This window comes from Bos mutus, chromosome 19 (assembly GCF_027580195.1).
Source record: "Bos mutus isolate GX-2022 chromosome 19, NWIPB_WYAK_1.1, whole genome shotgun sequence".
Classification (NCBI taxonomy): Eukaryota; Metazoa; Chordata; class Mammalia; order Artiodactyla; family Bovidae; genus Bos; species Bos mutus.
Window position 1 is genome coordinate 31,814,666 of NC_091635.1, and position 13,928 is coordinate 31,828,593.

General features: G+C 38.3%; 1 protein-coding gene across 1 annotated transcript in view; it reads right to left on the minus strand.

Annotated features, from left to right (window-relative positions):
• The window catches only part of NSF (N-ethylmaleimide sensitive factor, vesicle fusing ATPase), a 150,301-nt gene that overhangs the window by 15,250 nt on the left and 121,123 nt on the right, over nucleotides 1–13,928 (minus strand). Inside the window, exons 16-17 of the mRNA XM_070389994.1 lie at nucleotides 11,087–11,153; nucleotides 9,034–9,113 (exon numbers count right to left, since the gene is read on the minus strand). Of these exons, the coding sequence (XP_070246095.1) occupies nucleotides 9,034–9,113; nucleotides 11,087–11,153 (147 nt within the window). The remainder of the gene's footprint in view (nucleotides 1–9,033; nucleotides 9,114–11,086; nucleotides 11,154–13,928) is intronic.

A 13,928-nucleotide genomic window follows, 5' to 3' on the forward strand; every position in this document is an offset into this window, starting at 1 on the left:
TGTGCTCTAATCAGGTCACTTTTCCTCTTCCTTCTCATTTAATTTCTACCTCTGGGTTTTTTTTTTTTTTTTTTTTGGCTGTGCTGGGTCTTTATTGGTGCCTGGGCTTTTCTCTAGTTGCAGAGAGTGGAGGTTAGTCTCTACTTTGGTGTGCGGACTTCTCATTGCTGTAGCTTCTCTTGTTGCAAAGCACGGGCTCTAGAGCACAGGCTGAACAGCGGTGGCGCACAGGCTTAGCTGCTCCTCAGCGTGCAGGATCTTTCGGAGTCAGGAATTGAACCCATCTCCGTCACTGTCAGGTGGATCCTGTACCACTGAGCCACCAGGGAAGCCCTGTGATTGTTATTGCTTGTTTCAGAATTCATTAGTAGTTATTATATTTTTTAAAGCTTTACCAATAATTAATACTAAAAGAATGTCAAGTCAAAGAAAAGGATGGACATAAAGGGAAAAATTGATTTAATAAATGTCGTAAGGCTTTATTACCTGTAGAGATGACCTTTGCCAGCAGAACTTATACATCAGGAGAAAATTTAATTTAAAAAAGTCATTTGACTTTTTTAACTTCTTATTTTGTATTGGGATATACCCAGTTAACAAAAAATGTTACAACAGTTTCCGGTGAACAGGGAAGACACTCAGCTATATGCATCAGTTCACTTGCTCAGTCATGTCCGACTGTTACTATTAGTCAAGCAGCAAATCAGCTGCAAAGGATTGGAACTTTGGTAGTTATAGTGTTGAGTTAAAAGTGAATACAACTGTATACACATTAAGTTTTTCTTTTTCCTGATTATAAAGTAATAAATGCTCACTGTAGAAAATGTATAAAATACAAGACATAATAAAGCAGAAAAACCCACCCATAATCCACCATCTAAGATAAGAGCAGTTATCTTTAAGACAGAGAAACAGAACTTCCTTTTTACTTTTGTTTTTCATTTCACTCTTTTAAAAACATTCTTTTGTGCATTTTAAAATGAACATCAATTAAAGAATAATAAATGCATTAAAATATTGGGAGGCTGAGCGAAAACTTTTCTTTCAAAAAGTTTGGTGGCCATAAAGACAATCACAGAAAACAATTCTGGCATATTTCCTCCAGGCCTTTTTTCTTTATAGCTGAAATCACACCTAGAGAATAACGGAGGATTAAGTGGAAGGTGATGTGATCATTAGGCAGGCAGTTTCTGACACTGGCCCCGTTTATACAGATACTGGGGGTCACAGCAGACAGCACCCAGCTTCTCATCTCCCTGCTCTGGCTGATGTTCCTCCCTGTCCTCCCTCCCCATGATTACTCCTTTCTCAGGGAACCGGCACCCTCTTCCACTTGCTCCAGGGCTGGCCCTGGCAGGGTCTGTGGGAGCGTGATGGCTGGCAGGTAGAGGCCAAGGAAGGTGTCGTTCCTGCTGACGTGTCTATAGGGCTGGCTTCTGGCTATCTGGAGCCTAGCTCCTTTGATATGGATTAGTTACTCTGTTGGTTTTATCTATTTTTGTGTATGAGGAAAGACAAGAGTCAGAGTTTTCTTCAAAGTGAATACTAAACTGAGTTGTGATTTGTAGTTTACAAAGAATTATAATCAACATTTATCTTATTTAATTCTTAAGACTTAAATATTAAGTATTACCACTGTTACCGACTTACAGTGAGAAAATTGAGGCTCAGAAACTAAGTGACTGGATTCAAACTCAAGCTTTCTAACTCCTGAGCTCTTATTTACATTGCCAATGCCAGTTCTATTATTATGTGTAGTTAAGACCCTCCAGCTTCAAGATGTCCATTCAACAAATAGTATTATCTATATAGCCTAAATAGGTCTGGAAAGAGAGAGAAGAGAGGAAGGAAGAGAGGAAGGGAAGGAGAGAGGGCGGGAGGAAGGCAAGGAGGAAGCGTGGGTCCACACAGATAAGTCTGGAGCTTTCCCTGTGAAAAGCAGTCTTGCCATTCCCCAGTGTGAGAGGTAGGCAGGACTGTCAAGATGAAAAATGGTTATAGACCAAGTTGTGACTTAAAAAGATCAAGGCCTTGTTCCACCTATATTCTAATAACTATCAGGAATATTGACAGACCTTTGTAAGGTCCTCCTTAGTGGTTCTTCTTACCCAATAGCTGTTATGCCATAATAGTATAAACCCCAAGGAATCTCCAAAGGCCTGTGTATTTGCTTTGGGGACAGAAATGTAGGAGAGAAGCTGTGAAGCTCTATTCTGTACCACTTGGATTAGAAGGAAAAAAGGGGAACTTTAGTCACAAGCAGCTGTAGGGAAAAAGGCAGTAGGAGGGCAGTCCCTGGAGGCCAAGGACTAGTGTAATGGGCAGTGTCCTCAGGACCCCACAATCCACCAGAAGCCCTGACCCTGTCTCTACTCCTCATGCTGCTGAACTCCGAAATTCCTGTTTCTACTTCATTCTCCCTTTTATAATAGGGATCTCCAATCCCCAGACCAAAGTATTTGTCTTAGGACTCAGGAAGCTTCTGAATTTCAGCGAATGGGAGATGGGGAAGTAGTGTCTCTATTTCTTTTGACAGTATTGCTGCTGCTGCTGCTAAGTTGTTTCAGTCGTGTCCAACTCTGTGTGACCCCATAGATGGCAGCCCACCAGGCTCCCCCGTCCCTGGGATTCTCCAGGCAAGAACACTGGAGTGGGTTGCCATTTCCTTCTCCAATGCATGATAGTGAAAAATGAAAGTAAAGTCGCTCAGTCATGTCCGACTTGTAGCGACCCCATGGACTGCAGCCTACCAGGCTCCTCCGTCCCTGGGATTTTCCAGGCAAGAGTACTGGAGTGGAGTGCCATCGCCTTTTCCGCCAGTATTGCTAGTGAAGGAATTTGAACCTGGGCATTCCAACTTGGAATGCTGAACTCACTTTCCGTGGAAATGTGCCATATACAGCAGTTACACTCTGTATTTTTCCTAACTTACATGCTAAAAAGTTCTGTGGACTATCTAAAGGTACCTCTTTTCTTAAAACAATAACTGGGAGATATATTTCCAGTTCTAAACAACAGCCTTAATAAAATACTAAACCTCCAAGAACTTTAAAACAGTAAGAAAACAGGAAGAAACAGAATCTTAGATGTCAACACTGAACTCCAAGCAATGGGAACATTCAAATCACTCAAGAGAAACATTGATCCTTTTTTAAGGATAAGATTCTTTACAAATTACATTCTCTGTGGACAACACTATACTCCAACTTCTCAGTAACTCTGTGCTTTTCACAATAAGGCATTAATCTTACGTCTGTGCAGCCCGCAGGTTTACACAGAACTTACACGATGTTCGCTGGCTGTCCATGGCGGGGGTAGGGAGGAATCATCACCATTTTACAGATGAAGAAATAGACACAAAGATGTTAAGGGGCTAGTTGAAGACTATAAGGCCAGGTGTTTGTGCTAAATCTCAAACTCAGGTTTTCTGACTCCAAGTCCAATACAGTGAGTAAGCTGTGCAGAGAGTACACTCATAACTAGATTCATGGCCTCATGGAACACTAGGATGGTAGAATCAACACTTCTCTAATGCTGATGTCATGTCACAGTAATATATCAATATTTAAGGCAATGAGAAAATATTTTGTCTAAACAACATTAGCATTTCTCGATGACTAAAATTTAGAGATCGAATTTTGAGTTACCTATAAATGGTGTGTGTGTACGTATATATCTAGCTTATAATTTTTGTATTAATTAATATGTATTATAGATGTGCTCTACTGAAAAACAAAACAAAAACTCTATTTAGAAAACATGGTTTTACTGTGGTTGATTCATGTCAATGTATGGCAAAAACCACCACAATACTGTAAAGTAATTAGCCTCCAATTAAAATAAATAAACTAATTTAAAAAATAAAATACAAAAAAAAAAAAAAAAAAAAAAACATGGTTTTATTTAGCAGATATTTGTAGCAATATTTTAAAAAAGGACTCACCAAACTTCTTTCACTGCTTTTGATGAACTTAAAACTCTCTCTCTCTCTCTCTCTCTATATATAACTTACACAGAACTGTCTGAGATAATCTACTAAGCGAAGTATACTTTTAGAGAATTTATTTATAAACTATGGTAGCCATCTAATATCACTGAGTTAAATGGGAAAACTGGGCTACTGAACTGTCAATCATCACCCAGATTTTTTTCAATAAAGAAGTCTAATGCAAAAGTCACCACATCAGTGATTACAATTAATGTGTCTGGCAAAATGACTAAACCTCTTTCCTAAAGTGGTTATATATCTTATTGAGTCATATTATAGTCATTAGCCCGAGTTAATTTTGAACAGATAGACAGAGAGATATTCGTGTTTAGGCCTGCGTGAGTTGGAGTCTCTTCCATTATTTGCTTATTTCGCTAAAGCAACCCAAAGCCTGAGGAGCTGCTTAATATCACCAAGACTTCCTCATAACATATCTGAAGTAAGATTGCACTGAGAGATCATATAAGGATTACAGGAAAAGCAATCTTGTCTAGAGATCGGTGACCTTAAATGAAACCCATGGAGAAACAAACATGTCTGCCTGAGTTCCCATCAGGAATTTACTAAGTCTTATTGGTTCACATATTACACCCTTCCCAGCTCTAAGCCCTACTTCTTTCTTCTCAGGTTAATATTTCTAAATGCCAGAGCAGTGAGGAAGGAATTTTTCTCAACAACTTTATTTTTTAGCTAAAAGTCTTAACAACTGTGAGATCTTTTGAGTCCTACTTCAGTAATATTGCTATTGGAGTGGTCTTCTTTTGTAAAAGTTCACAGTTTCCAAAGATTCTGCCAGCTGGAATGCTGTGAATAAACTGTAAGTGTTCTATAGTATCAGTACTATTTAGCCGTTGGGAAGGGGGTTAGCACCTGGTGGGGATGCACCTCTGGCCAGCTGTGACTGGCCTCATCCACTTACCCAACTATATCATCAGATGTTATTATTTTCTATATGCTGTGATATGAAAAGGGCTGGGAAGCACTGAAGTGAAAAAGCAGTGGTTCTCTGTAAGGTACAAGGTTACTCTGGTACATATGGATGAGGTCTTCCAAACTGATTTGCAAAAACTGTCAGGTAAACATTAAGGCAGTCGGGTTAATGGGCTTAACTGCTCTCACACTTGTTGAGGAAACTAGGAAGTCATGTCATTTCACAGCTGAGGAGTTCCTTTTCAGGCACTTTGTCTCCCGGAAGGAAAAAAAAAAAGAAGGTGCCAGAAGAGATCTAGGAGGAAAGTAACAAAGCCATTCGTGTTACAGTTTGCAAGAAGGTTTACCTGGCCTTACTGCCTCTTTCTTGACAGGAAGAGACTAAGGCTTTCATCCTCCTGATCCTGAAAAGCACATTCCCCTCGACTTCCATAAATCTGCAAAACTTGAAAAGAGCCCCAGTGTCATCGAGCAAAAGAGCCGGCTTTAGGAATCTTACTGGAAGGAGGGGTGTCTTCGAGCCTCTCACTGCTAAGCCGGACATTTCCTAACACTGGACAAATTGTACGTCCAGCTCAGGGAGGGTGAACTGCAGTGGTCTTTTCCCCTCCAAGCCAATTGTTAGCTTTTCACAGGAATCAGCAGGGAAGCACATGTGAAACCTCTGTGGTGACGGTGAGCACCCCCGTGCCTTGTGTGACTCTGCATGTAGATGAAGCAGGCTGGGAGCTTTCTTAGCTGCTGCTGCTGAGTTCTCAGAGCAGCCCTTTTCTCCGGCGTGGCTCCCTGCTGGGACAGCCCTTTTCAATTTTTCTATCCCCCCTCGATCTCTTCTCCTGCAGAACACAGGGAAACTTGATTGAAATAAAGACCTCGGGAACATGTTTTATTTTCTCCTGTTCAATCCATTTTAGAAAAGCTTTTAATTGGTTTTAAAAAGATGCTAAACAAAATGTGATGATGTTTTTCAGTCTTCATGAACTACAGATACTTTTTATACTTTCAAAGGGCTAATAAATCAATCATGAAATTAACTCTCCAGCTAAATTGAAAGCAAATCCACTGAATACCGAGTTCATTAAAAATCTATGCATTTACTTACAAAAATTTAAAATTCAAAGAAAATTATCCTAGTAACTGAAATCTGACTTGAATTTTTAGTCCTACACTGAAAATCCAAGACCAAAGCAATCACAAAAGGAAAAAAGGAGGGCTTGTGAACCAGTTTTAATAAGCCAATTTACAATGAGGGAGGGGAGATGGGGGATGGGGAGAAGTAGAAAAGAGAATATCTTGATCCATAACAACACAGTGCCCTTGAAGGGATCCTTTTATTTCAGCATGTGCACACATGCACACACAATTTTTCTATGTGAAAGCTGAATTACAACAAATGCAAAATTAAAGATTCTGTGACTGATAATGATTACTGTATTGTATGCATGTACAGTTCCTCTTTTTAAAGAAAAATGCCTACAACTTTTCTGTTTCCTTGACAGTGATAAAATAATAGCTTTCTACTAATAGTCTACGCATCCCTATAACATTGGGATTCATATACTTTTAATATTTAACTGCAAACAGCTGAAAAGCCTACATGATAATGCTTTGGCAAAGTGAAGGCTTCTACTTCAGAATGACAAATAGTCTTGACACTGGATCACCTTGAAAAATTCTCCCTTATTTTCTTCAGAGGATACAAACTAATTTAAAAAGTAAGATGGTACAGAGAAACCACATTTTTATTTTGTTAAATATATGCCAACTAGAAATATCTTAAGCATTCATTTCTTCTGCCACTGATTCGCTTACATAGCAGGTCATCTAGCAGTCCAGCTCAGAGCCACCCAATTCTGATTAAGGACAGGCTGGTATTTTATTAGAATCCCCGCCACTTCCGATCACTAAGGCAACCAGATCTGCCTTTTACTTCTTACATGTTCCTGTACTCTTCCTTTCCAATCCTTACAGAAATTTGTTCCACATCCCTTTCTAATGATCCAACTCCTGTTTCTAAGATTTCTCCCAAGCTGGGCCATGTACTTACATTCAGCTCTTCATAGAATCCTCCTTTCTTCATTTAAGCTTCTGAAACTATCGTAACCATTTTATTAAGATGTAACTCCTATTAACACGAAGTTCACTGACTTAAACTGTACAGTTCAATGGTTGTTAGTTATTGGGCAGATACATGCAACTACCGCTGGACTCCATTTTAGAACATATTCATCAGGCCCCAGAGAAACCCAGTGTCCACCAGCAGTCACCTCTCATTCTCCTCGCCCACTCCTCCAGTCTTAGGCAACCACTGATCTGTTTTCTGTCTCTATTAGACTTGCCAGTTCTAGGTATTTCACATAAATGGAATCACACAATATGTAGTCTTTTGTGACTGGCTTCTTCTGCTTATCACGTTTTCAAGGTTCATTCATGTTATAGCAAGTACTCAGCATTTTTGTAAAATGCCAAATAATCCTCCATTGTATGTATATACCACATGTATTTTATTCGATGAACATTTGGGTTGTTTGCACTTTTTGGCTATTATGAATAATGTTTCCATGAACATTCATGTACAAGTTCTTGTGTGGATATATATTTTCATTTCTGTGTGGTATATACCTAGAAACAGAATTGCTGGGGCATGTGGTAACCCTATCTTTAACCTTTTGAGTGCTAGACTGTTTCCCAAAGGTTGCACAGTTTACCTATTCGCACCAGCAGTGTATAAGGATCCAATTTCTCCATCTGCATGCCAACACTTGTTATTGACTTTTTTTCCCTTGGCCATGCCACATGGCTTGTGGGATTTTTTTTTTTTTTAAGTTCCTGACCAAGGTCGAATGGTGCAGTGAGAGACCAGAGTCCTAACCCACTGTACATCCAGGGAATTCCCCTGACTTTTTAATTTTGGTAATAAGATAATGTTCCTTTCCTCAAAGGTCTTACAATCATTTTTATAAAACAGAAACAGTTATTCCTAAGTCTTTATTCAAGATTTTGGAAGTCATTTGTTAATATGTTCTGTTTATTTCTAGAAACACTCACTTCTCTATTTTCAGCTTTAATACAACCTAAAACTTCAACTATTGGGAGTAACAGTTTACAGAAAAATGATGTAAAAAATCCTTCACAGTGCAAATATGCAGTAAGTTTTCAAGATTGTTGTAGGTTATATTCCTTTTCACTAATCTAAGAAAAAAAATAAACCCTAGAAAATCAAGACAAGTCCTCTACCTTTAGGTCTAACACATACACACATACAATTTTAACTGTTAACTTAAATATCAGATTCACCAGCTTAACATTAAATATTTTCCATACAACTTACTTTATATCTCTAACTTCAAATATGGAATTCCCATACAGTTTTTTAAGTTAGTACTTCACCCCTTTGTATCTGCCTTTGATTGGCATTTCTTCAAGATTATAACATGCAGAATCAACCAAGAGAATTCATGTCTTGTGTCATAGCCAAACATGCTCTGGCAGCCTCTCCATAATTAACATATTTAACCAACCGTCATAGGTCAGTTTAAATGTGTTAAGCTATCAAAATCACCAGTCTCCAACAGCCACATCAGTAAAAATGGAACCACGGGAACCAAGAGCCTGGCTATAAACTCACCCTTCAAAAGTGCCACGTGACATGAGAAAAAGGCAAATTCATCTGTAAAAACTAAAAACAAAACAAAACTCCCTGCAGGACATAAATTTCCCCAAATACAAATTCTTAGAAAAATCTATGAAAGATGGAACAAATGGGAACATATATTTAATCACTTCTACATTAATATCATGTGTTAATATCGCTCATGGGAGAAGGGGTGGGAAGGGATGTGTAATGTGGTGGTGAACTTATAAAGGAACAAAACAGAATACTAACTGAAACTGGAATTTTGAGATTTTCAGAAAAAAATGGAAAACTTCTCTGCTTCAGAGAAGTGATTAAGAAAATTATTTACGTTAAGACAGAAGGCCAGACTGGATGACCTTGCAAAATCCCTTCAACAAGAGAATTTTACAAGTTTTTGATAATCTGCTTATTTAGAGAGTGCACCATTATATAATTTACTGGAACAACTCTGTGAAAATGTTCCTTATATTATTTTTACCTGCGGAGGCGCCTTTTTCAGTAACACAAGAAGAGCCTGTAGTACCAGATTAGAAAATCGAGGGCCAATAGGGACATAATCTGGAAGAGAAACATTACTGTGTTTAGGGATTCAATATACATATGCACATATTCCAAACATACAGATTTTTCTGCATCAAGGGTGAAAACAGTCCTAAATAAAAGTCGTGTAACTAACGATAACAACAAAAAAAGCTTCTAAATATCCATTTTGTGCTTGTGTAGACATCTTTTGATATTCAGAGACAGTTTTTTTTAAAGGGGAAAAAAAAATTCCCAGGTCTATTGACTAAACATTTCCAAGAAGCTACTGCAAACCTTGGCAATACAGATGACTACACACGGCAACAAAACAAGATACTAGAAAATGGAGAGAAGGGGAAGTAACAAGGAGTAATAATGGAAGTAAGGTACTTTGACACAACTGAAATGATGGCAAAGCCGTGAAGACTGGCTCACAGATGGTGAAGAACAGTGAATTTCTCAAAGAGCTTTCTGTTAAGCTCCTACTCATCCTTCAGGATTCCGCACAAATGTTACCCCCTCTGCTTTCTCTGCATACCGCGTGTGCACCCTTGCCCTGTGCTTAGAGCTGCCTTCCAGCAACAGCCCTCTGAAGTCAAAAGTGATCTTCCCTTTTCTGAATACCCAGAACACATGGCACGTTCTACTTTATATTAATTTTTGCTGATGTATGTCATAATGACAGCATCTTACTGTTTTTCTGAAGCCCTAATGATTCTAGCCCAGTGGTAAGGGCTCAGCAAATGCTTACCAAATAAATGAACCAACATGAACGGATAATAACTATTCATACAAGTGAAAATATACTCGGAGGGCAAACATTCCTGACATAGTACTGTTGCTATGACCACACATCTCAATTGTGTTTAGGTAAAGGAATTTATGCAGGGCTATGAGTATGTGCCCAAAAGCTTTTAAAGAAATAACCCCAGAAACTGAGATGAAATGTTTCAAAAAATAGCAGATCCAAAACCCAGGTCACCAGATAAAACTATTTAAGAAGACCTCTTACATATACCTACTTTGTTTTGTAACAAACACTGCCTCAGGAAACAGGATAACAGATCATAGAGGACATAAAATAAGTCTCAAAATCATGGGGGAAATGTAGTAACAGTTAATACGAAATCATTACTACACCATTATAGACCCCTTAAGGAAGAAGGGTGTTAGTTAACCAGGCATTGGTAGTATCTTCAGATATTTATTAAGTTACCAGATGGGATCAATTTCAATCAATTTTGTTACACCATCCTGAGCCATTGTTACAATGAATTTATCCCAGATTTATCTAGTTTGTGTGAAGAAATAAAATATAAGAGTAACAACACTGTTTCGGCATTTATTTGTGGAATACACCTTATGAGCTGAGTACAGGGACTGTTTCATTTATCTTTGTATTCTATAGGAGTGCACTTAAACATAGGAAATGTTTAATAGGTATTCTTAAAAATTACTGTAGAGCACTTGTAACTTTCGGAATGTTTTTAACTTTCACAACATTATCTCATTTCTGTCTTTACATTTACTCTGTGGGATAACTAAGGAAGAGAATACAGTCTCTGCTTCATCTGAATGGAAACTGAGACAAAGAGCTGACAACTTCTGCCCCAAGTGTTACTGCTAACTTGTAGATTTCATTCCAACCCTAAGCTCTTCTTTCCTTAGTCCTGACCCAGTTAGCAAATGGAACCTCTGAGCTACAGGCAGCTCTGAGATAGAATATAGCAAACATATCCATCAATGAAAATTACTAATTATTTATTATGGTCAGGGAACTTTGTGGAAGATACAAAATATGAGACATGGACCCTTATCGTTATGTCATAAGGCATATTTACCACTGATATCACTGCTGACTTCAGATATAAGAGAAGTTATATTTCCTTATTAGATAAAGCTATTTCTATTGCCCTATGGATTATAAACACCTGTATTTTCTCTTGTAATTTGTGAGACACTAGCTGTAATGTGGCAAGGATAGTACAATGGCAGAAGTGATGACTCACCAAGCAGTCTCTCAATGTCATCCACAACCACACAACTGAGCTGGGATTTGTATGCATCATCAAAGATCTAGAAGAAAAGCAAAACCATGGATTATCTCACTGCCCTCAAAAAATTACAAGAATTTCCAAGAAGATAACATTTAGCTAATTCTTGACCAATGCCCACCCCCCCCGTCCCAAAACACATTCTTTTTAAAAAGTTTTATTTATTTACGGCTGCGCTGGGTCTTTGTTGCTTTGTGAGGGCTTTCTCTAGCCGCAGCGAGAGGGGATGGGTGGTGGACAGGCTTCAGCAGTTGCAGCATGCAGGCTTAGTTGTGTGACAAAGGGGCTTAATTGCTCCGTGGCATGTGGGATCTTCCCAGACTAGGGGATTGAACCCATGTCTCCTGCGCTGGCAGGTGGATTCTTAACCACTGTGCCACCAGGGAAGTCCCACGCAATATTTCTGACTACACAAAATTAGACTTTAGTAGATAATAGGACTTTAGAAATTCAAGGGTTCTTACAAATTTAAAAGTGAGGAAATGGAGACCTGAAGCAGTTAAATGACTTGCCCAGGACATCACAGCTGGATCACAGCTGACCATGGGGGAGGGTAAGGCTACTTTCAGCGCCAAGGGCTGGATGCGTCACACTGGGGCGTGCTCAGGAAAAACTGGAATTAATCAACTGACAAATCCATCAACTTTATCACAATGGTCTCTCCTCTCTCTGTCGGGGGCACGACTTTCAGTGCTGTGACTCAAGGGCTAAATGGAGCCACAGGAATGTGCAGGGTAAAACTGAATGTCATTTTATTAGTAGTAGGAACTGTGGCCCTGTCAAACAGGAATAACATTGAAAGCAGAGAATTCTATCAGCTCAAATCAGACTGTAACAGCCAAAGTGTCTACAAAAGAATTAAAGTTAGGTATAAAATATCAGATAGAGGCATCATTAGAACTAGACAAAAGATGACAGTGCATTATTTTAAGATAGCCAAATAAATGGAAATTAAGCAAGCAGTGAAGGAGGTTGTTATATCCTGGCAGGGAAGTAGCAATTTCAAGCCAGACAGAATAATTAATTCTTTTTTAAGTTGAATATAAGCACTCAAAGCCTTGAGACCAGCGTTTTTGTAAATGTTGGCGGTTCCTATTCCAGCGCTCAGTGTAGCCCACTGGTGTCATCGCTAAGAATTAAACCCTGCATTCCAGTCCAGTCTGACTGATGAGTAACCTCAATGCACCAAGATGGTAACCACCACTCTCCTGATTTTGCTTGGTAGTAGCATGATATTCCTTACTGGGTACCTTTTAACTATAGAAGATTAAGAATTAGGTATAGGAACAAAGTAAATTAAACCTACAATATTAATCTTTTTCATATTATGTTTAAAGACAATCTGTGAATATGTGGTCTTTAAAGCATTTGTGACAATTAAGAAAATTTACTACATTAGATTAATAGATTAGCCTTGCTAGTTCAATTTAAAACATGCAGTTGACTAATTTTGATAAACTTTAATGCTGGAAGGTGAAGTATAACTTTAATAAGCCTTGCAAATAGTAATCTGAGATTCACCATAATTATATTATTGTGTGTGTGTGTGTCTGTGTGTGTGTGTGCTCAGTCATGTCTGACTCTTTGCAACCCCATGGACTGTAGCCCGCCAAACTCCTCTGTCCATGGAATTTTCCAGGAAAGAATATTGGAGCAGGTTGCCATTTCCTACTTCAGGGGATCTTCCCAACCCAGATATTGAACCAATGTCTCTAGCTTCTCCTGCACTTGTAGGCAGATTCTTTACCACTATGCCACCATATTGTTAATTTTATTAAATAAATGTAATTATAGATTTACTTTGAAACTTAGAATGTTTTGTTAAACAACTGAAGTACTTCAAAGAGAAAATAAAACATTTTAAATGTCTAAATACAGTTTAAAATATTTAAAGAAACTGAAGTTGTAAAATCTCTTTTTGAGCTACCCTTTACTTGACTTATAAATAGAATAAAATAAGTGGATTTTTAAAAGTTTAAGTTTTCTTTTGTGTTGAAAAACTAGATTTTAAATTATATAATTTTATTATGTTTAATGTTAATTTTTTAGACCTCTAACTAGCTACACATGGTCTTTTCTATGCTCAAAAGTCACTCTCAAAGATGCAAAAATAAATAAATAAATAACCCCCAAAAAACTCATCAACAAAAATAAACCCAAAAGCAAAATGTCAACTCATGTGACAATCTACATGGTAAGTTTCTCCCTCACACATTGTATATGCTTTAAGGTAGGAAATGTCTTCTTTAGCATTATGTGTTCAGGGTCTGATGCTTCACCGGTGCCTAATAAACATCTGCTGCATACACGTGGGCAAGAATGCCTCTGCTGCTTTCCTTTGCACCATCCCCTGTACCCGTCAGTCATCTACCCTTTCATCCTTAGCCATCTGTCTCATTGGATTGGGAGGTGGATAAAACCTTTATTCATGTTACCCCCCTGCACCCAGCACAGAAGAGTATTTAGTAATCTTATCTGCTCAATGGATTCAATGGTTGAAACGACACAAAGTTCTAATTTCACCTTGTCATAGGTTACTTGCCTCTCTTCTCCTTCGGTATAGCATTTTGTACTGTGTATATATTACGGATTCATAGTATTCTTCCCTATATTACACCAGACTGCTAGCTCTTTGAAGGCAAGTACTGTTGTATTTATCTCTGTATCCATGTCACTTAATATGACGCCTTATCAGAAAGTAGTCAATAAATACTTACTGAAGGAATACACTGAAATTTATGCATTAAAGTCAAGTAGACATATCAGGGCAGTAGTTGGAGATGCATGACTGAAGTCA